General features: G+C 41.9%; 1 protein-coding gene across 1 annotated transcript in view; it reads left to right on the forward strand.

Annotated features, from left to right (window-relative positions):
- Positions 1–17,579, forward strand: part of pygb (phosphorylase, glycogen; brain) — a 116,438-nt gene extending 98,859 nt beyond the window's left edge. The window contains exons 17-20 of the mRNA XM_041214438.1: positions 6,128–6,335; positions 9,311–9,445; positions 15,593–15,659; positions 17,249–17,579. Coding sequence (XP_041070372.1) covers positions 6,128–6,335; positions 9,311–9,445; positions 15,593–15,659; positions 17,249–17,401 — 563 coding nt within the window. The 3' untranslated portion in view covers positions 17,402–17,579. The remainder of the gene's footprint in view (positions 1–6,127; positions 6,336–9,310; positions 9,446–15,592; positions 15,660–17,248) is intronic.
- Positions 17,580–27,133: the final 9,554 nt, after the last annotated feature.

Raw genomic sequence — 27,133 nt, forward strand, 5'->3', positions numbered from 1 at the left:
GAGGTGCAGAGGGATCTAGATGTTCTCATGCATGAGTCACAGAAAGTTACTATGCAGGTACAGCAAGTAATCAAGAAGACTAATGGAATGCTGTCCTATATTACGAGGGGAATTGAACGTAAAAGTAAGGATGAAGTGCTTCATTTATACAGGGCATTGGTGAGACCGCATTCAAATACTGTGTATTTTTGGTCTCCTTATTTAAGGAAGGACGTAAATGCGTTGGAGGCGGTTCGGAGGAGGCTTACCAGATTGATACCTGGAATGAGTGGGTTGTCTTATGAGGATAGGTTGGATAGGCCGGGCTTGTTTCCACTGGAGTTTAGAAGAGTGAGGGGCAACTTGGTTGAAGTATATAGGACCCTGAATGGTCTTGACAAGGTGGACGTGGAAAGGATGTTTCCTCTTGTGGGTAAGTCCAGAATTAGGGAGCGCTGTTTCAAAATTAGAAGTTGCCCTTATAGGATAGAGATGAGGAGAAATTTTTTTTCTGAAGGTTGTGTGACTTTGGAATTCTCTGCCTCAGAACACAGTGCAAATGAGATCACTGAGTATCTTGAAGGCAGAGGTAGATAGATTCTTGTTAGGCGAGGGTATCAAAAGTTATTGGGGGTAGATGGGAATGTAGAACTCGAAACACAAACAGATTGGTCATGACCGTGTTGAAGGTGGAGCAAGCCCAAAGGGCTGAATGTCCTACTTCAGCTCTTATTTCGTATGTTTGTATCATGAAAAGGGACCAAGTGCTTGCAAGGTGGACTGAACACATAAAGACTTATTTGAGGACAACAGATCAGAAGAAAAGCCAGCAATTAAGAAAAACATGGATGGTTCAAAGATCATGAAAGACAAAGTAAGAACAGCAATAAATAAGGTGAAAAACAATAAAGCCAAAGGCCCAAATGAAAGTCACCGAACAAATTAAAAGCTTAGAAGGCTTTGGAATAGACAAACTCCTACTCATTCTAATGAAGTTTATGACATGAGAGAAATCCCAGAAGACTTGAGTAAATCAATATTTATTGTGCTCCTTAAAAAGCCTGGATCAATTGAATGTAAACTCCATCACATTATTGGTCTGATGAGCCACATTACTAAATCCTTCGAGTACTGATGAATAGGGCCAGGAGCAAGATAAAGCCATAAATTTCAGCTCCTCAGTGTGGTTTTGTACAAGATAGAGGAACAAGAAATGCGCTCCTTTATGGAATGCATGCTATCAGAGCCAAAGAGATGAAAAAATATATTTTCATGTGTTTTATGGATTATGGTAAGGCATTTGACAAGGTGAAACATGAACTGATGAGCATGTTAGTCTTTTGGCTTTGATGACAAAGATCTTCGAGTGATGAGAAATCTTTATTGGGAGCTAACTGCAGCCTTAAAAGCTGAGAATGATCAGTGATTTTTTGAAGATTAAAAGAGGGCCGGGCAGGGATGTGTTTTTTCCCAGATTTATTCAGTTGGTATAATGAAAATATTATTTGAGAGATTGAAGACCTTCCTGGATTATTTGTTTGAGATTACAACTTTAATAATACACCGATTACACTGCTCTTGTTGTTGACTCTGAAGAGAAACTTCAAAATATTTTGGATAGAGTAGTGAGTCAAAGTAAGAAGAAAGAGCTGAGCCTAAATTGTAAGAAAACAAAATGTCTAGTAGTGTCAAAAAAAAATCATACCAGAAAGTAAGATCACAGTGAAAAATGAAAAGATCGAACAGGTGGACAAATCTTGTTATCTAGGAGGTATGTTAACATCGGGCAGTAAGTGTGACCAATAAATAAGACGATGGATTGGAATGGCCAAGGATCCATTTCAAACAATGCAAAAGATTATGATAAACTCAAAATGAAAACAAAGCTGAGAATCTTGGAGTGCTACATTACACCAGTTTTGACATACAGAAGGGAGTGCTGCATGATCAGCGAAGCAATGCAGGGAAGAACTGAGGCTGCAGAGTTGTGGTTTTTGAGGTGACTAATGAGGATATCTTGGGCAAGTTGCACTACCAATGAAGAGGTGCTAGTAAAATCTGAGACTAAAGAACTCTGCTGACCAAGATCAGCAGAAGGGCACATAATAAATGATCATTTCAAAAGTCTGATGCTGATGGGAAAGATTGATGGTAAAAGAGAGAGAGGTAAACAAAGAATAATCTTTGTAAAGTGCCTCGCAAACAGGATGAATGTACTGCCAACGAAGATGATCCATGCCTCTTGAACAAGATTAACATGGAGGTCCAAGGTTACCAAACCCTTTTGGGGCATGGTACCTGAAGAGAGAGGGAATCAACATAGGTCAAATACTATTCTCAAGAGTATTTATTATTCAGATTGGGGAGGAGGTACTGGCAGGGGAGTGTGGAATTTTTAATCTTTCCTGAGGCTTGCTAACCTCAAACCCATGTTTTTTAATCACAACTCTTAGGTTAAGTATAGGTCACTTGCATTTACATGATTTAATTCAGTCAGCGAAAGCAGTTTCAGCCATTAAGATTCTTTTCGTAGATTAGAGGCCTAAGTCTGGAATTGTTTCTTGTCATTTTTTTTTTTGGAAGCCTTAATTCTCAAGTGCATCAGTGTCATTTGGAGGTTGTGTCCAACACTGTACACAGTATTCCAAATCTGGCTTTACAGGTGATCAATGAAAAATTAAAATAACCTTTTTGGCCCTCCTATCCATGCCATTGGGAGAAATTCTAGTATTTGAGTGTGAACACCTCGCATTGACTGGAAACCTTCAACCACAACAACAACCTATTCGTAAAGCACCATTTTAAATGTAGTAAAATGTCCCAGAGCACTTCACGTGAGCATTATCAGTCAAAAATTGACACTCGAGCTGCTTGAGATATTAAGAGAGGTGACCAAAAGCTTGGGGTGACTTATGGGAGGAGAGAAGGCTAGAGGCAGATAGGTTTAGGGAGGGAATTGCATTATTTAGGAGGATTTGGTTTATAGAGTGTGGAGCATGGGAGAAACATTGGAACAGATGACACAACAAAAGCATGATTGACAGTTTATCAACAGCAAATGGACTGAGGCGGAGTGGGTGAAAACCCTAAAGATAAAGTTCCTGGGTCCTAAAGAAAGGTGTTGCCAAGGCACAGTGCACATCCAGCGGGGACTGCATTGTCCTGTGGTTGGGTGGCTCTGTGTCTGTTCCCAGGTTGAGACAAATTGAAGGCCATTAAAAACAAACATTTGGATAGAGGTGGGGTCTGCCATACCAACAACATCATAAGTTAACCCTGTTGGGAAGGAGGCTGTTGAGTGAGACAAGGGAGGAGATAGGGGCCCAGGCATTTTCAATACCTCTCTGGACACAGGAGAGATGCCAGAGGACAGCCAACGTGGGACTGTTATTCAAGAAGGGAGGAAAGGATAAACCAGGGAACTACAGGCCAGTCAGTTTAACCTCAGTGGTGGGGAAATTGGAAGCAATTCTGAGGGACAGAATTAATCTACACTTGGAGAGGCAGGGATTAATCAAGGACAGTCAGCATGGTTTTGTTACGGGGAGGTCATGTCTGACCAATTTGATTGAATTTTTTGAAGAGGTGACCAGGTGTGTAGATGAGTGCAATGCATTTTATGTGGTCTACATGGACTGCAAGGCTTTTGATAAAGTCTTGCATGGGAGACTGATAAAGATAAGAACCCATGGGACCCAAGGCAATTTGGCAAATTGGATCCAGAATTGGCTGAGTGGCAGGAAGCAGAGGGTGATGATCGAGGGGTGTTTTTGTGACTGATTGCCTGTGTCCAGTGGGGTTCCACAAGGATCGGTGTTGGGTCCCTTGCTGTTGTGGTACATATAAACGATTTAGACTTGAATGTAGGAGGTTTGATCAGTAAGTTCGCGGATGACACGAAAATTGGTGGGGTGGTAAATAGTGAGGAGGATAGCCTTAGATTACAGGAGGATATAGACAGGCTGGTCAGATGGGCTTATCAGTGGCAAATGGAATTTAACCTGGATAAGTGTGCGGTGATGCACTTGGGCAGGACAAACAAGGCACAGGAATACACGATGAATGGTAGAACCCTGGGAAGTACCGAGGATCAGAGGGACCTTGATATGCATGTCCACCAGTCCCTTAAGGTAGTGGGACAGGTAGATAAGGTGGTTAAGAAGGTATATGGGATATTTGCCTTTATTAGCCAAGGCATAGAATATAAGAGCAGGGAGGTTACGCTGGAACTGTATAAAACACTGGTTAGGCCACAGCTGGTATTGCATGCAGTTCTGGAATCCGCATTATAGGAAGGATGTGATTGCACTAGAGGGAGTGCAAAGGAGATTTACCAGATTGTTGCCTGGACTGGAGAGTTTTAATTATATGGGGAGATTGGATGGACTGGGGTTATTTTCCCTGGAACAGAAGAGATTGAGGGGGGGACATGATTGAGGGGCATAGATAGGGTCGACAGGAAGGAATTTTTTCCTTTGGTGGAGGGATCAATAACCAGGGGGCGTAGATTTAAGGTAAGGGGCAGGAGCTTTAGAGGGGATGTGAGGAAGAAGTTTTTCACCCAAAGGGTGTTGGGAATCTGGAACTCACTGCCTGAAAGGTGGTAGAGGCAAAACCCTCATAACATTTAAGAAGTATTTGGATGCGCACTTGCGATGCCATGGCATACAAGGCTATGGGCCTAGTGCTGGAAAATGGGATTAGAATAGTTAGGTACTTGTTTGACCAGCGCAGACTTGATGGGCCGAAGGGCCTTTTTCTGTGCTGTAGACCTCTGACTCTGAGACAGTTTCCATAGAGTACAAAAGTTGACTGAATTGCTTCCATCTATGATGTATTATTCCATCTTCCCTCTTTCAGGTCATTGGTAGAGATATTCAGTTATTCCCACTACATTGCTCTTTCGCCATAGGCCTGCATTTTTTTCCTTAAGTATAAGTATTCACCCAGTAACCTTTTGAATGTTACTATTGAATCTGGTCCCAACAATTTTTCAGGTGAATCATAACTACCTTTTTTTCCAAGAGTCAGTGTGGACTTTGAACACAAAATACTTCCATGATTTTCTTTCACTTTTACGGAGAAATATAGCAAAACGACTCCATCAGTGGAACACCTCTGTCGTGTTGTTCATTTCTTCCAGCAATATTAAAGAAAAAAAAACTGCCTTGTGTCCAATTACAGATAAGCTGAACTGTGACTTTCGGTCAACTGTGTCCTTTTTGCTCTTTTTCTGTCATCAACTTAAGACTCTTCCTAATTTACCTCTGGTGTCAGGCACAGCTCAGTGGTGGCACATGTACCTCTGAGTCAGAAGGTTTCAAGTGTGTTTCAGGGTGGGCTCATGTACACAGATTTGAGCTTAATATCTAGGCTGACACCACAGTGCTGTATTGAGGGAGAGCTGCACTTTAGGATGAGACATTAGACCAAGGTTGCACCTCTCCTCTCAGATGGATGTAAAGGATACCATGACACTTTTCAGAGAAGAGCGGGGAGCTCTGCTTGGTGTCCTGACCAATATTTATCTCTCAACCTACATCACTAAAACAGATGACCTGGATATTATCATATTGTTGTTTGTGGGACCCTGCCGTGCACAAATTGGCTACTGCGTGTGCCTACAGTGAACAGGCTTCAGAAGTACTTAATTGGATGTGAAGTGCTTTTGGGTGTTATGAGGCGTGAAAAGCACTATATAAATTTAAGTTTTAATCTGATATGGTAATAAAACAGCTATTGACAATAATTGGTAAGAGTATTTCTCTAAATTTGAATCTTTTACCCCACCTTTGGCAGCTGTGCCTTCAGCTATATAGGCCCTAAGCTCTGGAACTCCCTCGCTAAACCTCTGTTCTCCTTTTTAAGAGCCTGCTGAAAACTCACCTTTTGGATCAGGTTTTTGGTGATAACCTAATATCGCCTTATGAGTCTCAGTATCAATTTGTGTCTAATTACACTCCTGTGTAAGACCTTGGGGCATTTTACTTTGTTAAAGACCCTATATGTAATTTGTTGCTATAGGCTGAAACTTTAATTTGAAAGAACCAACCCATTAAAAAGAGAAGTGAAGCATTGTCAACATTTTAAAACAATGGAGCTAAACTGTTGCTTTTTTTTCCTCCTCTCCCTTCATTTCTCGTGACAGTGATCCCCGCGTCAGACTTGTCCGAACAGATTTCAACGGCTGGTACAGAGGCATCCGGCACGGGGAATATGAAGTTTATGCTGAACGGAGCCCTGACAATAGGGACCATGGATGGTGCTAACGTAGAAATGGCAGAAGAGGCAGGAGAGGAGAACCTCTTCATCTTTGGGATGAGAGTGGAAGATGTTGAGGCACTTGATAAAAAGGGGTTGGTATTAAATTAACATGATGACTTGCAGCAACAGAGTGATTAGATCCCTTTTGTACCATAAGACATAGGAACAGAAATTAGGCCATTCGGCCCATTGAGTCTGCTCCGCCATTCAATCATGGCTGATAAGTTTCTCAACCCCATTCTCCTGCCTTCTCCCCGTAACCTTTGATCCCCTTACCAATCAAGAACCTGTCTATCTCGGTCTTAAATACACTCAAGTCCTTTGATCCTTTGTTCTCTTTATCGAGAATCAGCCATGGTTCAGTAGTAGCACTCCTGCTTTAGCTTCTTGGATAACAGGGTCTGTTTCTGGCAAAGGTGGGACCTGTGCAAGTCGGAGGGGTTGCACCTGAACCAAAACGGGACCAACATCCTAATGGGAAGGTTTGCTAGTGCTGTTGGGGGGGTTTAAACTAATTTGGCAGGGGGGTTGGGATAGAGTGGAGATACAGTAGGGGGTGATGCACAGCCAAATAAAGAAGAGAAACTAAGTCAGTCTGGAAGGCAGAGCAAATATATACCTGTTGAGGCCCAAGGGAGTAATGCAAGACTGTGTTGCATCTATTTTAACACAAGGAGCCTTACAAGTAAGGCAGATTAATTGAGGTGTTCATTAACACATGGGAATATGATATTGTTGCTATCACAGAGACATGGTTGAGAGAATGGCAGGACTGGCAGCTCAATATTCCAGGGTATAGAATCTTCAGGCGTGACAGGGTGGGGGGTGGTGGTGTAAAAGAGGAGAAGGCATTGCACTGTTGATCAAGGCGTCAATTACTGCAGAAGGAGGGATGGTATCTTAGAAGGTTCCTCAAATGAGTCCATATGGGTAGAACTTAGAAAAAAAAGGGGGTAATCACTTTGCTGGGAGTGTACTACAGGCCTTCAAACAGTCAGGGGGAGATAAAGGAGCAGATATGTAGGAAAATCTGAGGTGTAAAAATAATAGGGTAATAATAGTAGGGGATTTCAACTTCCTCAATATTAACTGGGATAGTCTTAGTGTGAAAGGCTTAGAGGGAGCGGAATTCTTAAAGTGCAACCAGGAGAGCTTTTTGAGCCAGCACGTAGAAAGTCCTACAAGAGAAAAGGGGCAGTACTGGACCTAATCTTAGGGAAAGAAGCTGGGCGAGTGGTAGAAGTGTCAGTGACGGAGTTGGGGATAGTGACTTTTAACTCTAAGATTTAAGGTAGTTATGGAAAAGGACAAAGATGGACTGGAAATAAAGGCCCTGAATTAAAGGAAGGCCGATTTCAATATAAGACAGGATCTGGCCAAAGTGGACTGGGAGCAGCTACTTGTAGGAAAATTTACATCAGACCAGTGGGGGTCATTTGAAAAGGAAATAGTGAGAGTTCAGGGCCAACATGTTCCCGTAAAGGTGAAGGGTGGGACCAACAAGTCCAGGAAACCCTGGATGTCAAGGGATATGGAGGATTGGATAAGAAGTAAAAAAGGAAGCTTATGACAGATAGAGGGCTGAAAACAGCAGAAGCCCTAGAGGAGCATAGAAAGTGGAGGGGGACATTTTTTAAAAAGTAATTAGGAGAGCGAAGTGGGGGTTGGGGAGGGGTGGTGTTGCATGAAAAAACACTGGCAGGCAAGATAAAGAAAAATCCCAAGGCATTTTATAAGTATATTAAGGGCAAGAGGATAACCAGGGAAAGAGTAGGGCCAATTAGGGACCAAAGTGGCTATCTGTGCGTGGAGCCAGAGGACGTAGGTGAGGTTTTAAATGATTACTTCCCATCTGTGTTTAGTTTGGAGAAGGACAATGTAGGTTTAGAAATCGGGAAGGGCACTGTGATATACTTGAACAAATTAGCATTGAAAGGGAGGAGGTATTAACGGTTTTAGTGGACTTAAAAGTGATAAATCCCCAGGCCCAGATGAGATGTATCCCAGGCTGCTATGTGAGGCAAGGGAGGAGATTGCAGGGCTCTGACACTAAGTTTCAAACCTCTCTGGCCACAGGAGAGGTTCCAGAGGGCTGGAGGACAGCGAATGTGGTATCATTATTCAAGAGGGATAATAGGGATAAACCAGGTAATTATGGGCCAATAAGCCTCTTTTCAGTGGTAGGGAAACTAATGGAAAATAGTGATTAGCTGTGTAGATTAGGGTAGTGCAGTTGATGTAGTCTACATGGACTTCTGTAAGGCCTTTGACAAGGTCCCACGTGGGAGAATGGTCAAGAAGGTAAGAGCCGATGGGACTCAGGGCAATTTGGCAAATTGGATCTAAAATTGGCTTAGTGGCAGGAGACAGGGTGATGGTCGAAGGTTGTTTTTGTAATTGGAAACCTCTGATGAGTGGCATACCGCAGGGGTTGGTGCTGGGACCCTTGCTGTTTGCAGTGTACATTAATGATTTAGATGTGAATATAGGATGGATGATCAATAAGTTTGCAAATGACACGAAAATTAGTGATGTCGTAAATAGTGAGGAGGAAAGCCTTAGTTTACAGGATGATATAGGTGGGCTGGTAAGATGGGCAGAGCAGTGGCAAATGGAACTTAATGCTGAGAAGTGAGAGGTGATGCATTTTGCCTGCCTGTTCATTTACAGCATGAATGTGATTGTGAATTGTAAATGGAATTTGTAGATAACTAGTTCCCAGGGACACAGTCCAAATCTTGTCCCATCAGTATTCCTGTACGATTACAGGAGGAGCATTGCTGTGAAAGTTGATTATTCTTATCTGATATTTTCTTCTGTGGTGTTTCTAGTTTCTCATCTGTTTCAAGTGACCCTTAAAAGACATAGCGTTTGGCAGCCCATGAAATGATTTAGCTGCATCTTATTGTGCAAAGATGGGTAAATGGAGTTGAGATGCAGATCAGCCATGAAGAGCAAAAAAGCTTGATAGACCAAATGGCCACCCACTGTCTGTAAAGATCCTTAATTGCACCTGTGGAAGAACAGCTTGTGTACAAATTACTCTTTGATTTTGTGTCCTGTGCAGGTACAATGCCAGAGACTACTTCGATAAGCTGCCAGAGTTGAGACAAGCCATGGATCAGATCTCCGTTGGATATTTTTCCCCTAAAGAGCCAGAGCTATTTAAAGATATAGTTAACATGTTGATGCATCATGACAGGTAACTGGCATCAGACAGATATACCCACTGATGGACGTTCACTGACATGGTAACACGTGGCTATGTTACTGGATGAGTAATCCAGAGAACAAGTTCAAAATCAATTATGGCAGTTGGCAAATTTGAATTGTTTAAAAACCTAGTAAATGTGACCATGACACTGTTAAAAACCCAAACTGGTCCACTAGTGTTCTTTAAGGAAGGAAATTGGCCATCCTTACCCAGCCTGGCCTATATGCAACTCCAGTTCCACACTAATGTGGTTAATTGCCACTCTGAAGCGACCTAGAAAGCACTTAGTTACACCAAAGTTAGGCAACTAGGGATGCTAGAGATGCCCACATCAAATGCAGTAATAATGTTCTACTATTGGATGCATTACACAAGTGTATATATATATACAAGTATGTATATTTTTCCCTAGCTTTTATCCTTCCCTGCTGTATGTTGAAATTGAGAGCTGTTATAAAATTCGCCCTCAGAATTCTGCAGCAATCCCAGGTTTCAGGACCCAATTCCAAAATATTTTTAAAAATACTTTCTTACAAAGTGTGTACCTGATGACTTTTGTTAAAATAAACCTTCTGCACTATATAATAGAATATGTCATGCATGGCCTTGGGGCCTTCTGGGTTGTTTGATTTTTAGTAATGATAGCTCCCTCTTCACATCAAGCTGTCACCCATGACATTTCAGCTAGCCAGATCATACAGGTACTAAGTGAGAGCTAATGTTGAATAGTTGATGTATTAAACCTGGTGTACCAATAACTTGGGCTCTGAATTGGATGCATGCTTGATACTAGGTCTTGCCCAGGTAGAGTCTTGTGTTCTCATCCAGTACAGCTGAGATGAGAAACCAAGTATAATAGACCAGTCAAAACTCCATTTTCCATTACACTGAATCTTGGTGCTTAGACACTAAGTACCATTAAGCTGTCAGAGTGAGGAAGTATCCCTTCAACAATTTCTGCTGTTCTTTCCTTAAGATATGATTGTGATAAATTCACAGAGTGATCTCTACACTTGCCTCCAATTTGATTATGCACCTTGTAACCTTTCTGCACTAGGCTCAGCCACATGACTGGTTCTGTCACTTCATATAAGTGAAATAAGAAGCTTTGATTGACAAATTGTTTTTATTTTATGCAATGTATTTCTTAAAAATGTGTACATGGGATGTGACTTGAACCACTGCAGTGTAGGTACACCTGCAGTGTAGTTCAAGAGTTCTGAATTTTGACCCAGCGACAGTAAAGGAACAATGGGTGATTTATAGTTCCAAGTCGGGATGATGTGTAGCTTGGAGGGGAACTTGTAGGTGATGGTATTCCCATCTGTCTGCTGCCCTCCTCTTTTTAGGTGGTAGAGTCGTGGGCTTGGAAAGTGCCATCAAAAGAGGGGAGGTTTGGAAAGTGCCTGCCTGAGTTTCTAAGCATTTGGATGAGGTCGTAGCTGTCTTTTGTGACAGCTGCGTCCCTGACTGTGAGGATCCTTTGCTCCAAGTCCATCCTTAGGTTTGAGGGTAAGAAGTTTTTAAATTCCTCTACCAATATCAGGTCACACAATCCCTCGTAGGTGTGCTATATTTTTAAAGAGCAGACCGACCGGTCGAATGCAATTTGCTTCAGCCGTTCGAACTCTGTAGGCTTGCATGGGTTTCTTACGAATGTTATGAAATTGCTAGCATTGTGTCTCCGGGACTAGCTCATAAGCACTAAGGATGATAGCCTTGGTCTGTTTGGACATGTCTGGAGTCAGCATGGAGTAGACTACTTGGGCTCTCCCTGATAGCTGCCCTTGAATTATAAAAGTCCAGATATCTGATGAAAGCAAAATACGGCAGATGGCCATTTTAGCTATCCTGCCACTTTCTCAAAACTGATGAAAAAGCATTCCAAGTCACTGTCTGAGATTCATTCCCAAATTCAAAACATATTTAAGGACCTCAGAGATTTGGTTCTGGGGTAGGAAGATAGGGGCTGACCCCAAGTAGAGAGAAGTTTTTCCTCACAGCTTCCAGCTCTCTCTGCTCTCCCCCTCCCGCTCTTTTATCCCGTCTGCCCTCTCTTCGCCTCCCAGTCCCGTCTGTGCTCTACTCCCACTCCCGCCATCCATCTCTTCCCCGCCACGCCTACCCCCCCCCCCCCCCCACAAAACCCCACACCACCCGCCCTCTCCCCTTCCCCCTGCCCCCACCTTTTGATCTGCTAAGTCCATTCTAGATTTTTTGAGCTGGAATTCTCTCTTTTCCTTTCCTTAGCTCTCTCTCTCTCTCCTGAAAGCATAGCTGCATTCTGAGCTTTTCCAGCTCAAATTTGGCTAGGGGTTGGGGTTCAGAGTCACAGTTGAACTCCCCATCTACCTGCTCTGGTTGATAAGTGAAGTCTAAGTGCTCACCCAGCCACTGGATCAGTTCACTTCTTTTCACCTTATTGGGTAGTTTCAATTCTACCTCCCTTGCTACTGCTTTAAGTTGTTCTGTGCTCAGGAATGCTAATGTTTTGCCATTTAAATTTCCTTGCTTTACCCATACCTGTTTATCAAAAGTTGCCATTTTCTTAGTGTTAGGAGAAGGAAATTTGCTGCTGTAATTTTCTTGGGTTTTAAAAATCATCCCAGCCACCAATTTTTTTCCCTCTTAGCTTCCAGTTGGTTGCTTTTATATCAGATTCTGATCGTGTCTTAATCTGAGTGGAGTCCAAATCTTTCTTGTTTGATTAACTTTTGGTTTGCTTGTAATGGGTCTATCTGAGACAAGTCCCCAATTCCTGTTACGGACAGGAGAGAGACAGGCAAACCGTTACCTTCCTCTTGTCAACTGTCCTTAAGCAGCTGGGGTGTGTTCTCCCAAACCCTCAGTTTGTTTGGTCAATTTATTAATAATTCTCAGCAAAGTCTTGTTATGATTAACAGATGGTTCATTTATTCTAATTTCAAAACCAGGAGGAGGAGTGTTTGCAACTTCGCACTCTGCAACACACACACAGTAAAGGTTGGGGGGGGGCGGGGGGGGAATAAAAAAATAAATTTTATAACTATAAATAGTAACAGAACAAGAACCACAGAAATGAATATTAAAGAATCCGAGAAGTCAAAATCAAGACTGTGTTTCCTTTGTGGTTAAGTTCAGTCCCAATGAGTTTCTGGTTGAAGATGACAACATAAAAATCTTTGAAACGAATGGTGCTGCAACACGATGGGCTTTCTCTGCTTAGGCTCTTGGCCGGCGTTGGTCAGAGACTTTTAAAAATCAAGCAGGCTTCAAGGAGTTGAGATGGTGGCCCACTGCTTGCTCACCCGGGCGGCTGGAGTACTTTCCAGTTGATGTTAAAACAGCAGTCTGCCTGTGAGGCCAAAGATGTAATGCTAAAACTGCCCAGAAGACCAGAGGCTTGGATCATGTGACATGGCCCATTAATAGTTAATTGCAATTTGACAACCAGTTTCTGTGCTTCTGGCCAGAATTCCATTGTTCCCTCAATGGTCCCATTTTGAAATGAACCTGGACAGGCCCAGGTGTGAGATGAGTCTGTTAACAACAGGCATAATGAGATTCAATCGCTCTCTTTTGTGAAAGTTCAGGCTGGGGAGCTGGTTTCTCTGCACTTCTTCTACTTTCATTGATGCAAGGGGTCCGTACAATGAGCTGAAAGATTCCACAGGCTGACAGGATTTTTTTTTTTTGGTCCTGGTATTTCCTGGTGTTAGCTGCCAGAAAAAAGGGCCAGTCCTGTTGTCATGTAGCAGCCAACATTTTTGGTTCAGCAGAAAGTCCATTTTTTAAACATGGCAAAAGAATAAAGTTTTGGATTTCTTTTCATGTCATATGGACCCAACACACTCCTGACTTGTGCCCTGTGGATGGTGGACAGGCTTTGGAAGGACAGCGAGTGAGTAACTTGCCACGGAATTCCTAACGTCTGACCTTATTTGTGACCACTATTTGTATTGTTGGTCCAGTTGAGTTTCTTGTCAATGGTAATCCTCAGGATGTTGATTGTGGGGGTTTCAGCGATGATAATGCCATTGAACATCAAGGGAAGATGGTTAGATTATTTCTTCATTGTGAGCTGGTTATTACCTGGCCCTTGTGTGACACGAATGTTTATTTAACAGCCGATGCCTGAATGTCGTCCAGGTCATAATATGTTGTATGGACTTGCTCATAACAAATCACTGTTGGCTGTCATTTGCTTGCCCAATGGCTGTTTGTTTTCTCCCAGAATATCATTTCTAAAAATGTCCCCAAATCTGCCATTAAGCTGATTGGCCTGAAATTACAGGTTCTTCATTTGCCCCTTTTTTAAACATTTGCAATCCTCCATTCCTTTGGAATCACCCCTATTATCAAATGAGGATTGGAAGATTGTGACCAGAACCTCTCATTTCTATCCTTATTTCCCTCAGTAACCTAGGGGGCATCCCAGCTGGAGCAGGTGACTTATCCACTTTAATTACTGCCAGCCTTTCTAGTATCTCCTTTTTTATCTTATTTTTTATCATCCAGTATTCCAACAGCCTCCTTGTTTACCAGAACTTTGACAAAGTCCTCTTCCTTTGTAAACACCAGTGCAAAACACTCAGCCAAACTTGCGTCCTCCGCCAGAAGGTCTCCATTTTAGTCCCACACTCGCCTCTCTGCTCCCCTGACAACCCGTTTCCTGTTAGTATGCCAATGGAGGACTTTTGGATTTCCTTTTATGTCTGCGGCTAATCTATCCTTCTATTGTGTTTGCCCTTCTTAGTTCATTTTCACTTCTCTGTATTTTTTACATTCAGCCTTAATGTGTTTCTTGTATCATCAAGCTGATACTTGTCATATGTCCCCTATTTCTGCTTCATCCTATACCCCAGTGCCGCTTTCATCCAGAAAGCTCAGGCTTTGGTTGCCTGCCCTTGTGGGAATGTACTTATCAACTGCACCCAAGCTATCTCCTCTTCTAAGGCTGTCCATTTTCCCATTACATTTCTGCCTGGCAGACTTTGACTCCTATTCACCTAGATCAGATCCCTTCTCAGTTCACTGAAATCTTCTTTCTTGCCTTATTCCTCCTTATTCTTGTAACTCAGTAATTTATTTGCAAATCAGCTTTTCTATTTCCATCCCACTGTTTAGTGGCCTGCAAAGTGCATCAAGCAGCATAATAGCTACACTATTGTTTCATAACTCCAACTAAATAGATTCTGTCTTTAACCTCTCAAAGGCCTTCTCCTTCTAGCATTGTAATATTTACTTTAATCTAAACTGCTTCTCCTCTTTCTATCTTTCCTGAATAGCTTCTATCCATGGATATTAAGCACCCAATTTTCTCCCTTTTATGAGCCAGACCTGTTTTGCCACATCACATGCTGATGCTGCTAATTGTGCCTACAGCACACCAGCCCCATTAACCATACTTTGCGTATTTACACACATGCATGCTAAACCTTAGTTAGACCTCTTTGTATTTTCAATGATTCTAACTGATTCTGTTTTTTTTTTAACAAGTCACTCCCAGTCCTCTGTGCACTTGGTTTCTAGGCTTTACTACCACATCTTTATGTCCAACCCCCTCTATATTAGATTAAATCCTCCCCCAAAGCACTAGTTAACCCGCACTCAAGGATACTTGTCCCAGCTCTGTTCAGGTGCCAACCCATTTGCCTTGAACAGGTCCCTCCTGCCATGAAAATAATTACTTCGCTTAACAAGAGCCACTGAGATACTAAACACAATAAACCTAAATATTAGGTATCCAAATATTTAACCTAATGTTTACTTTAGCATCCTCTGGTTCTCCAGCTCCACTCTTTCATGTTTGATGTGAGAAACTGCCTTCCTCCTCCTCCACCGAATTCTCAGGTTCCACCCCAATTACGATTCACTCAGCTGTCTCCAGGTTTTGCGTCCATTCATCAGAAATTAATTTAGCTGGGGTTTCAAAAGACAAAACATACCAAATGCTCTTTGGCATATTCTTAAAGTTCTCATTTGAAACCTTGGCTATGCATACACAAACTTGAGTTATTTATTCCAATTAACTGCATGCTTCTATCTGATATTTGTGTTTTAAGTATTGGTGTATTTAATATAAACCTCTTTTTGGACTGGTTGTTTGCAGAATCGTTGCATTGGGCACTTAATCTTGGTTTTCATTTCTTTCAGGTTTAAAGTGTTTGCTGACTTTGAAGCATACATCAAATGTCAAGAGAAAGTTAGTGAGCTTTATAAGGTGAGGTTCCTACAGGGCTTACTGTGTTAATGTACTCTCCAAATACATTTGGTGAATCATCCCGTGGCTTGTCAGCTCTAGGCTATATTGCGGGAGGTTGCATCGCATGACCTGCAACTGCTCCAACCCCATGCTTCCACCATTGGTCACCCAATCCATCAGTCATTTGTTAACGATAGCTACAATACCCACAATCTACTGTGCCCAAAAACTATTATCCATTGCGTGGTTTTACCAGTGCACCAGGGCTGCTATAAATGCTAGGGACAGGTTTATTGAAGGAAATGCTGTGGTTGCCCATCACCGATTATTGCCCCACCCAGAAAAGAGGGCTAGAGTCTAGCATCACAGAAATCACACCACTCAGCAAGAAAGGCACATCACCATCCTATGTAGGAAACTGAATGTGAAAGTATTAGTTGGGGCACTCAGAGAAAATTCTGAAGTTATATCTAAGCAGAGAGAGACGGAGAAATAGAAGCCCCTCAGTCAAGCAACTAATGAGATCTGCAGCGAAGGCAGTTGAATGCCTGATGATCAGGTATTTGATTCACGTTAATCAATGAGTTTTATGCTCATCACAGAGAGGATTATTAGTGTTGGAGCATGGAACACTTCATCAGGTGCTGTCTATGATCAGAATTGAAATGGTACAAATTAATTTCATGTAAAACCTTGATGGTTAAATAACAAAGATGACTTTTATCAGCTCCGTCATGCTAGATTTGAGCTAATTTCCCAGGGTGAAAACCTAACCCATTTCGCCAATCAACATTCTGGTTATCTCTGGGAAGAAATGTAAAACTTGAGTTTCACAAGGTGAAGTTAAATGCCTTGTTTACATTTCCCTTATCAGGTTACATTTCCCTCATTCCAATCAAGCTTGCTTATAAATGGTCTAAACAATTGCAGCAAGCACAAAAGTAAAATGCAAGCACTAATAATAAAACAGCTCCAGGGAGGGATTAGACTCCTTAAAGAAAACACACTAGCACTGATATGATGAACCAGTGGTTTGTTTCTGTACTGTAACATTCAGTGAATGTTATGGCATACAATCAGATGTGTTTTGATTCAGAATACTATTGATCATTCTAAGGTACTGATCGACATAAACAGTGATCATTAAATCTGTAGTCCCCCATCTCTCTTCATTGAGCAATCACAAGTACAATCTTGAAAGTTGAAATTTTTCTAAAGTTTGGAACTTTGAGCATTTAATAAATAGAACAAAATCCTTTCACCTTAAGATGTTGGCAAGCGCCACATAATACATCACTTATGGATCCCAGTTACTGTTCTATGGGCCACTACACAAATCAAGTCAGGGGTTAGTAAAATGTCATCCGAAAAGTATTGATGTTAATTATCTGTTAATAAATATTCTGTATAGATTGTATGTGTATCTCAGTTTAAGTGCCTCAGCCTCTCGGTACCTATTCTTGTCAGAGTCTCTGACTGTCATTTTCTGTCAGTCTGTCCCGTTTCTGTCTGTGCCTTGGTACCGTGCCTGTTCTGTCTGTGTATTTTACTGAGGGGTTTTTTTTCCTAGTTATGTTTTGCAAATCAATTTTGTTCTTTATTCACAGAATCCAAGGGAATGGACCAAGATGGTAATTAAAAACATAGCAAACTGTGGCAAGTTCTCAAGTGATAGAACCATCAAGCAGTATGCCAGAGAGATCTGGGGGGTGGAGCCCTCTGATGTGAAGATTCCTCCTCCTAATGAACCTAAAGCTTAGCACGTTAAGTGCCTGCGAGTTATCAAGATGGGCAGTGTGTGCGATCTAAGCTGATGTGTTTTTGTTTAATACTTCTGCCCACATATCAGATTAGCGTTTATTATGGCAATGGCCTTGCATTACATTTGTCTTTATAAAATGCAATTACTGTGTACCTTATTAAAATGTGTTTAACTGAGAGGATGTTTGATGTCTGTTACCTTCAGCTTTTTTAATGTAGATTTCTTTAATATAATTATATATTTGTCTTCTCTTCAAAGAAAAGATTAACATTTTGATTTGTTTACACTAGACATTTTGTGATCTTGGCTGTTTCCAGGGCGCAGAGCTTAGTTTGGAGTTGTAGGCTTTTGCACTGTTTCTTCCACCAACGCCTTTTAACAGGTGTGCCAGTACTGTTTAATTTGATGGTTATTCTCTTGACTGCAATACCAGTAATTACATGTAAGCAAGTCAGCAATTTTCTTGTGCATGAGCGCTGAGAGAATTTTACTGAAGTTATGAGCACTCAAGTCAAAGGTTTGAAACAAAACCTGGGAGGATTTAAAAGAATAAATCAAAACATTCGCATGGTGCTCGTGTGGCGATTCCCTCATTCAAAGTCATGGCCTGGCCTTTTTGTATCATTGATTTGTTGGGCATTTAAATTGACTTTGCATTTCAAAATTCTCTCTTTAGTGAAGCCAGCAGAGGGGAACAGTCAGTAAAACAATGACCTACTGGATGTACTCAGTTATTGATACCTTCTCAATCCATTGTACTGTTTTCAAGGGACCCAACCTGATCTATTGATGAAGTTGATTTATTTTTAATATATTCAGTTTCTTAAAATTGCGTTTGTTAAATCTGGGTGTGGTTAAAAAGTGTGTTGGATTTGAGTCCATTGGAATAGGGACCTTCAGCTTTCTGCTGCACCAGTGTTCCCTGGTCTGGTTTACAAATGGCCCTTTCTACCTCTTGTTCACCATTACCAAAGTCTCCAGAGCAAGAAAAGGTAAATGGAAGCAAAGGGAAAATAAAAAATAATGAAAAGAATGGTTTGAAAACAGGAATGTTGTTTCCACAATGTATTAGTAAATGAAAGAATTTGCATTTATTTAACGTTTTTCATATCTCAGGATTGACAGAATATAGGAAACAGGGCTGCTAGTTTGTTCACAGCAAAGCCCCACATCAGCAATATGATAACAACCAAGTCATCTATTTTAGTGAATTTGGTTGAGATAAATATTGGCCTGGACACTAGTGAAAATCTCCCTGGCTCCTCTTCAAAATAAAGAAATGGGATCTTTTACTTCCACTTGAGAGAGCATCTCATCTGAAAGATAGCGCCTCCAACAATGCAGCTCTCCCTACTCCTATTAGAGTATTAGCCTGGATTATGTGGTTAAGTCACTGGAGCAGGACTCCAATCTTCTGAGTCCAAAATGAGAGTACAGGTACTGGGCTATGAGTGACACTGAGGAGTCTTTTGTTCTTTGTTTTAGGTATAATTCCCAGACCAGGAGGGTAAGCAAAAGAAACTGCTCCTCTGCTGAAACCTGTTTAGAATTGGATACACTGAAGTCACTAACTAGGTCCTTCTATCTCCAAGCTATTCCAGCCCCTGCACAGGCTTTGGTGCACTGACATGTTCTGGTACAGCAAAACTATGTACAATTCTTGTTAATGTTCGCAAGAATACAGCCACCCAGCTCCTGATATCATTATAGTCAGTTTGATTCACTCCACGTGATATCAAGAAACAGCTGAAGGCACTGGATACTGCAAAGGCTATGGGCCCTGACAATGCTCCGACAATAGTACTGAAGACTTGTGCTCCGGAACTAGCTGCATTCCGTAACCAAACTGTTCCAGTATAACTAAACACTAGCATCTCCCCAGCTATGTGGAAAATTGCCCAGGTATGTCATGTCCAAACAAACCCAACTTGGCCAATTGCTGCCCCATCAGTCTACTCTAGATCATCAGCAAAGTGATGGAAGGGGTCATTGACAGGGCTATCAAGCGGCACTTACTTAGCATAACCTGCTCATGGATACTCAGTTTGGGTTCCATTAGGGCCACTCAGCTCCTGACCTAATTACAGCCTTGGTCCAAACATAGACAAAAGAGCTGAACTCCCAAGGTGAGGTGAGTGACTGCACTTGACATCAAGGCAACAATTGACCAAATGTGGCATCAAGGAGCCCTTGCAAAACTGGAGTCGATGGGAATCGGGGGAAAGCTCTCAACTGGTTGGAGTCATACCTAGCACAAAGGAAGATGGTTGTGGAGGTCAATTATCTCAGTCCCAGGACATCGCTGCAGGAGCTCCTCAGCGTATAGTTCTAGGCCCAACCATTTTCAGCTGCTTTATCAATGAACTTCCCTCCATTGTTAGGTAAGAAGTGGAGATGTTTTCTGGTGAATGCACAATATTCAGTTCAAATCACAACTCAGATACTGAAGCAGTCTGTGTCCATATGCAGCAAGACCTAGACAACATCAGGCTTGGGCTGATCAGTGGCAAGTAACATTCATGCCACACAATTGCCAGGCAATGACCATCTCCAACAAGAAAGAATCTAATCACCTATCAATGGCATTCCAATTGCTGAATCCTCTACTATCAACATCCTGAGGGTTGTCATTTATCCAGAAACTGAACTAGGCTAGCCATTTTTTTAAAATTATTTGTTCACAGGATGTGGGCATCACTGATGAGGCCAGAGGTGGTGAGTTCCCTCCTTGAACTGTTGCTGTCCGTGGTATGGTACACCCACTTTTAAGTGAGGGAGGGAGTTTCACGATCTTGACTCAATGACAGTGGAGGATGACAATATGGTTACAAGTCAGGATGGTGTGAGACCATCCAGAGGGAAAGTTGCAGCTTGTGGTTTTCAGTGCATTTGCTGTGGCTTCAAGAGCAGGTCAGAGGCTTTGAAGGCTGTGACTAGTAACTCACCTGACTTCCCAAATCCTGGCCACGTCTACAAGACAAGAGGCAGGAGTGTGATGGAATACTCCCCACTGCTTGGATGAGTGCAGCTCCAACAACACTCTAAGCTTGACACCATCCACAACAAACCAAATTTCCTCCCCCTCCCTCCACAACAACAATTCATAATTTTCTTTCTTACCCATTAAGGTTCACTTCTCACTCTACATCTGCTCCATCATACACCATAGTAGATGTAGTTCAGGTGTAGTATGATGAATTCTGCCAGCTTGTATTGCAGTAAATCTTAAAGCTTCTTTGCAACTCTGCAAGTTGGTTGTTCATCCTCACAACACTTAAGGCCTGAGATTGTGATGGAGGCAGGTTGGACCATGGCTTTCAAAGGGGAATTGGGTATTTCTCTGAAGAGAATAAGTTTTCAGTATTACTGGAAAAAGGTGGGTGAGTTGGGACTAGAAAAGTTGCTCTTGCAGAGAGCTGACACATACAATGGGCTGAATGGCCACCTTCTATGATATAGCTATTCTGTGACTCAGCCAATTGGTTATGTCATTTTCACTATCTCATTTGTTTTCCAATTTAAATTTACAAAAGGATGTAAATATTGCTGCAAAGCAGCTTCATTTCCAGCATAACCTAAAAATGTTACCTTACCACCATTCACCTGGAAATTAACATCTATTTTGAATGTTGATAATGCAGGAGATTTCTCTCTTACACGGCTGTTTCTCTATCCCCTTACATTCCTATTTCTCTCTCTCAATTTTTCACCTCCGCTTTATTTTTCCTCACTTTAGTGAGGAAATGGTATCTGTTTCCACTACCAGGACAGGCAGTGCTGTCCAAATCAGAACTGACTGGGTCAAAAATATATTTTTCCTCATCTCTGCAACACCATCTAGCTGGGTTGGACTGCAAGCATTTGGTTCTGTTCTTTCTGAAGTGTTATGACCTACCGCCCATGTGAGGTTCCCCAAAGTTGTTGATCTCCTTTTGCTTTTCCCTATTGGTTTTGTTGTCTCCTCGTTCTCTATATTTGCAACCTTTTGCTTCAGTTCCACTTTCTCCAGTAGTGCAGTTAGGGGTGAGAATCTGGCAAGCAGCATGAAAAATAAAGGAGTTAATAGAGGATTCTCAATAGAGCAGGAATGCAACAGTAACCAAGAGTGGGCATTTGAAGGAGCCACAGAATAGGAGCTAAAAGGAAGTAAGGAGTAGGCACTTAAAGGATGTAGGGCCTAATGGGATCTGGGATTGGTCTATTGCCATAGAAACTGACCAGCCTGTGCTGAATGTTAGTTGGCCCTTCACTGACTGTCGTTAGCAATACCTGTACCTGTGGAGATCCCTTTGTGCACCAGGCTGGGACCCTATAATAAACAAATTGGATAAATACAAGGCTCCACATAAACATGAATATCTACAAAAATATGCTTAATTATTACAAAATAAAACCTACCAAGTTTAAGGCCAAGTAACGAACACTCTAAATCTTCAATTTTTTCAGTGTTTAAATTTTACTGTCTCGGTGATCTATGAATCTGAATCACAAATTGTGCCCATCCAGCTGTAGCCACTAGATGGCACTCCCCATCAAAATATATCAGCAACTGAAGCAACACATCTTGCTACCATACATATCCTGCCTGCACTGATCCTACCCAGCATTCTGTGAAGCAGCAGCTGCAATGTATACATGCTGTACACAAACACCACCAGTTTATTTACTTAAAACATTTACTGTTAGCATCAAAATGCACTTTGAAACAGTTATCCAATTAATTCCCACTCCACTGCCCTTTTCCCTATAGCCTTGCAAAATTTACTTTTGGATGTGTATATCTAATTCCCTTTTGAAAATTACTATGGTATCTACTTCTGCCAATGGGACAGGCAATGCTGTCCAAATCAAAACTGACTGGGTCAAAAATATATTTTTCCTCATCACGTCTCCACCACCATCTAGCTGGGTTGGACTGCAAGCGTTTGGTTCAGTTTTTTCTAATGTGTTACAACCTACCGCCCACGTGAGGTTCCTCAAAATTGTTGATTCAGGTGAGACCCCTCAATTTGTCACCGTCTGACTGGGACACCTCCAAATTGTAAGGCCTCCCAGGTGAGGAAGGATGAAATGGCTCCCTGTCTATATTCAGCACACCCCCAGTCGCCACCGCTGCCACCTCCACATTGGTCGCAACAATATTTAAATTAAAAAGGGATCCCATTTGCCCAGACCCAATCGTTCTGGTGTTGAAGGAGCCAATTTGATCAGACTTTCTTGTGTTAAAGGTAAGAATAAGTTAATTAACTACTAAAGGCAAGAAAGGATAAAACACATGCATATACAGTCATACAGGTTAACAGTAAGAACTTAGTTTAAATTAAGTGATATATATATATACATACATACACACTATATGTATATATAAAAAGTATACAGAATAGTCCTTGACTCATAGGGAATAGGTGATTGAGTGTTGCAGCAGTTGCGATTCGAGATTCCAGTAGAATTGACTTCGATAGACCAATAGTCGGTTTCGAGGTCCCAGTAGTGTTGAATTCAGTAGAGGGGGAGAGCAATCGGATACCTGCAAAATGGTGATTTGCAGGGGTACAGTGTGTGTGGCTGTTACTTGAGTCAAACTTCCAGCACTTGCCCTCTCTCAGAACACCCACCAACAGACACTGGGGCAGTTTTTCAGTTCACTTTTAACCCCTTCTTTGTATATTCCAAGTGGGAAGCAAATTCACAAATCTGGGCATTGCTCACAGGATTTCTTGATGAGATGATACTCATACTGGAGGGAGAAATTAGTTTCTGGATGTCTTTAGAAGTACCTTTTCTGGCAACAGGGTGGGTTTCCATTACCTCTTGGAGAGTCACCCTGTAGCATTCCAGCCAGTGGCTTGGGTGGATTTTTAAAAACTCAGGTCTTATTTTAAAGTCCAATATTTCCAGATGCAATTCAGTGTTTTGTTTCTTCATTATCATGACAAATGATACCTAGAGAATTGCCATCAATAACTTATTTTCCCATTTCTGCAGTTACCTCTGGTGTCCCTCAAGGATCTATCCTTGGACCCCTCCTATTTCTCATCAATATGCTGCCCTTCAGCAGCATCATATGAAAACACATCAGTTTCCACATTTATGCTGACAACACCCAGCTCTACCTCTCTGCCCTTTTTGAAATTGTCATATTAGATAATTAATGGGAAGAAATTTCTACTTAAGACTGAAACCATTGGCCCAAATCTTCCAAATCCAGAGCAGCATCTTAACAAGCAACTGTAGTGCTTGTTGGAATCCATTGGAGGTCCTACCAGACACACAGGCACTGTAATTGCCTGGGAAGTTTAAACTTACAATGGGCTGATTTACGCTACATGGGACGCTACGTGAAAGCCTCTTGCACTAGTTTCAGTGTTGGAGACTTGGGTTAGATATGCAGGACTTACCCTGAAAATGTTATATGATTTAATCTCCGGTATAACTTCGCGATTAGCCAATGTAACTGAAGTGAGCACCACAACCAAGCCCTCCCTAATCTCTAATCACTCCTTCTGACCCGACTCACTCTCCCACCATACCTTTGACCTGACTACATCCTGACCTAAGCCAACCACAAACGACTACCCCCCACACACCCCCACCTCCCAACTACACTGACCATTCTCCCAGCCACTCACCCATTCACTCATGGAACGACTTAAGACCTTTGAAAACATACCTGGATACAGCAGCTATTGTTGTAAAAGGGAGCCACTGTGTCTCTCAATCTGTCTTCTTCCATGTTTGCTGGGCTTGCCTTGGAACAGTTACTCTGGCCTATTCTGCTGTAGCCAGGATCAGAAGTCCCAGCTTAAAATGGACAATAGAGTTGGGATGCAGAAAAAGTCAGGTGCATTGCTGCTGACTGGGAGATCTGGGCCACTGTCTTCAGTCCCTGCCACTCCTTCGCCACCAGTTCCATCCCTCTCCCTGGCAACTGGCCAAGGCTGAACAAGACTGTTCACAACCTTGATGAAATATTTGACCTGGAGATATCAGTGCCATCACTAAGACTGCTTATTCCCAACTCCATAACATCATCCATGTCTGCCCTTGCCAAAGGTCTTCTGCTGCCAGAACCCTCACTCAAGCTTTTGTTACGTCCAGACTTCATTATTCTTTTGCACTTCCAACTGGCCTCCTACATTCTATCTTCCATAAACTTAAGGTTACCCAAACCTCTGATGCCCGTATCCCAACTTACACCAAATACTGTGTACCCATTACCTGTGTTTTTTTTAAAAAATTATTTCACAGGATTTGGGCATCGCTGACAAGGTCAGCATGTGTTGCCCACCCCTAATTGTCCTTGAACTGAGTGACTTGCTAGGTCATTTCATAGGGTAGTTAAGAGTTGATCACACTATTGTGGATCTGGAATCACATGTGGGCCAGACCAGCTAAGGATGGCAGATTTCCTTCCCTAAAAGGACGTTAGTGAGCCAGGTGGGTTTTTATGACAACGGATAATAGTTTCGTGGTCACCATCACTGAGACTAGCTTTCAATTCCAAATTATATTATTTCAATTTAAATTTCACCAGCTGCCATGGTGGGATTTGAATCCATATCCCCAGAGCATTAGCCTGGACCAGTAGTCCAGTGACATTACCATAACAACAATCTCCCCTGGTAGTTCACTAACATACCCTGGTCCCCAGCTAAAAAAAAATCCTCAATTTTAAAATTCTCATTCCTGTTTTTAAATCCCTCCAGGGCCTTCCCTATCTCTGTAATCTCCTCCAACCTTACAACTCTTCAAGGTTCCATCCTCTTGAGCATCCCCGGTTTTAATCTCTCCGCCACTGGTGCGTTGTGCGTTCAGATGTCGAGGCCCTAATCTGTGGAATTCCATCCCATACCTCTGTCTCTCTCACCTCACTTTCCTCTTTTAAAACATCCTTATAACCTACCTCTTTGACCAAGCTTTTGGTCATCTGTTCAAATATGTTCTTATGTGGCTTAGTGCCATGTTTTGTTTTATGATGCATCTCTTTTTGCTAAAGCCATCTTATTTTCAGACTTTTGAAAATTGAATTCAAATTCTCAAACTACAGTGATGGGATTTGAACTCTCGTCCTCTGGATTATTAATTTAGTAACAATCAAAACATTGCCATACCCATAACTTTGTCTGGAGCTGTACAGGAGACCAAATCATTTGGGTCAATTTTAACTTAATGAAATTAACATAAATTGACTCAAAAATAATATAATCTACTTGCTCCAATTTTCACAAGGGTTTCCTGTTGGTAGGCTGAAGCAGCTGCCTGTTTCAGGTGGAAGGCCCCTTTAAATCTGAAATCTATGACACATACAGGGATCAACTATCATTTTAGGAAAGAACTGTCGGATTTTGCATCAGATGATCTCCATCTACTTTCACTGGGGATAGAACCATAGGGGACCTGGAGCAGCCTCCGATGGGTAATGTGGGTCACTACCATCCTGTTTTCCCTCACGTGCCACAATTAGCTTTCCCAGTATGGTGCAAGTCTGATTTCAGAGTGCTGCATGGCAATTTTTGTTTGGGGGGGGAAGGACAGCTTGATGTGCGCTATATAAATAAGACCTCCCCCCCCCGCCAACCCACCCCAGCCCCACTTCGGCATCTATCAATTTGATACTCAAAAAGCTACATCAACATCCCAGGTAGCCTGAATGAGAAAGGGGGAAGCCATTGAAATAACAAGACAGTGATTAGTGTAATTAAGTCTCAAATTTTTCATTAGAACCAAAATATGCTTACTTGTCTGTTAATATGGACTTCATACATGTATTATATTAGCCTGGAGTTTCCTCCTTGGGCCTTAACCTGTGCCCATTTTACAAGAAGTTACATCTTAGTGTTATTCAGGATATGCTTTTTAAAGTTACAATTTCTATTTTTTTCCCCTCTGGCTGGATTTTTTTTAAAAAAAGGACCCCCTCTACAGATTTTGGGAAAACTGCCCAGCCTTCTGCAACACACACAATTTTACATTCCACCAAGTGGAAGGAAGACAGTTAACCCCCTGGGGAGTGTGAAAGACCCCAACATCTGTCGATTCATACCATCCTGAGACTTTGAATATTTGTGAGATGAGACATCAAAATGCAATTACCTGTTCTGAAACAATAACTGCAGCAGTCATGAACTAATAGAACTTCTCTGGAATATACATGCAAAAAAACACTTCAAGGACCCCTTACCGAGCAGGGGTCAGACAAAAGACAATGCTGTACTGAACACAGGCTGTTTGAAGTTGTGTTCTCTCTCTCGGAAGTGCTGTGCCCAGTTTGCAAAGTAGCCATCCTGAGAAATCTAATGCAAACTAAGATCTTTTCAGGAAAAAAGCATGGATATCTATCCCATACAAACACATCCAGAAAGACAGCTGAACAAAACAGCTACAATGTGGAACCACAGCATCAAGACCAACCAAGGACTTGATCATATACTCCTTTGTTTTATCTTTCATGAACTGTTAAAAAAATCCTATAAGCCTATCCTCTTACTCTGCCATCTGTACTGGTGTGTGTGTGCATGTTTGGGGGGGGGGGGGGGGGGGGGGGGGGAGTGTCCAAATGAATGCTGGTTGCGATTTACCTAGTTTTTTTTAGTTTGGGAATTAGTTTCAATAAACTTATCTTGCTCTCTGTTGACCTAAGAAAACTTGTCTGAATAATTCTTTATATCTCAAAGTGAAAATTGTGGAACTCTTACAAAATTGGTGAAGTACATCCTCTCTAAATTCACTA

Source organism: Carcharodon carcharias, chromosome 2 (assembly GCF_017639515.1).
Source record: "Carcharodon carcharias isolate sCarCar2 chromosome 2, sCarCar2.pri, whole genome shotgun sequence".
NCBI classification, from domain to species: Eukaryota; Metazoa; Chordata; class Chondrichthyes; order Lamniformes; family Lamnidae; genus Carcharodon; species Carcharodon carcharias.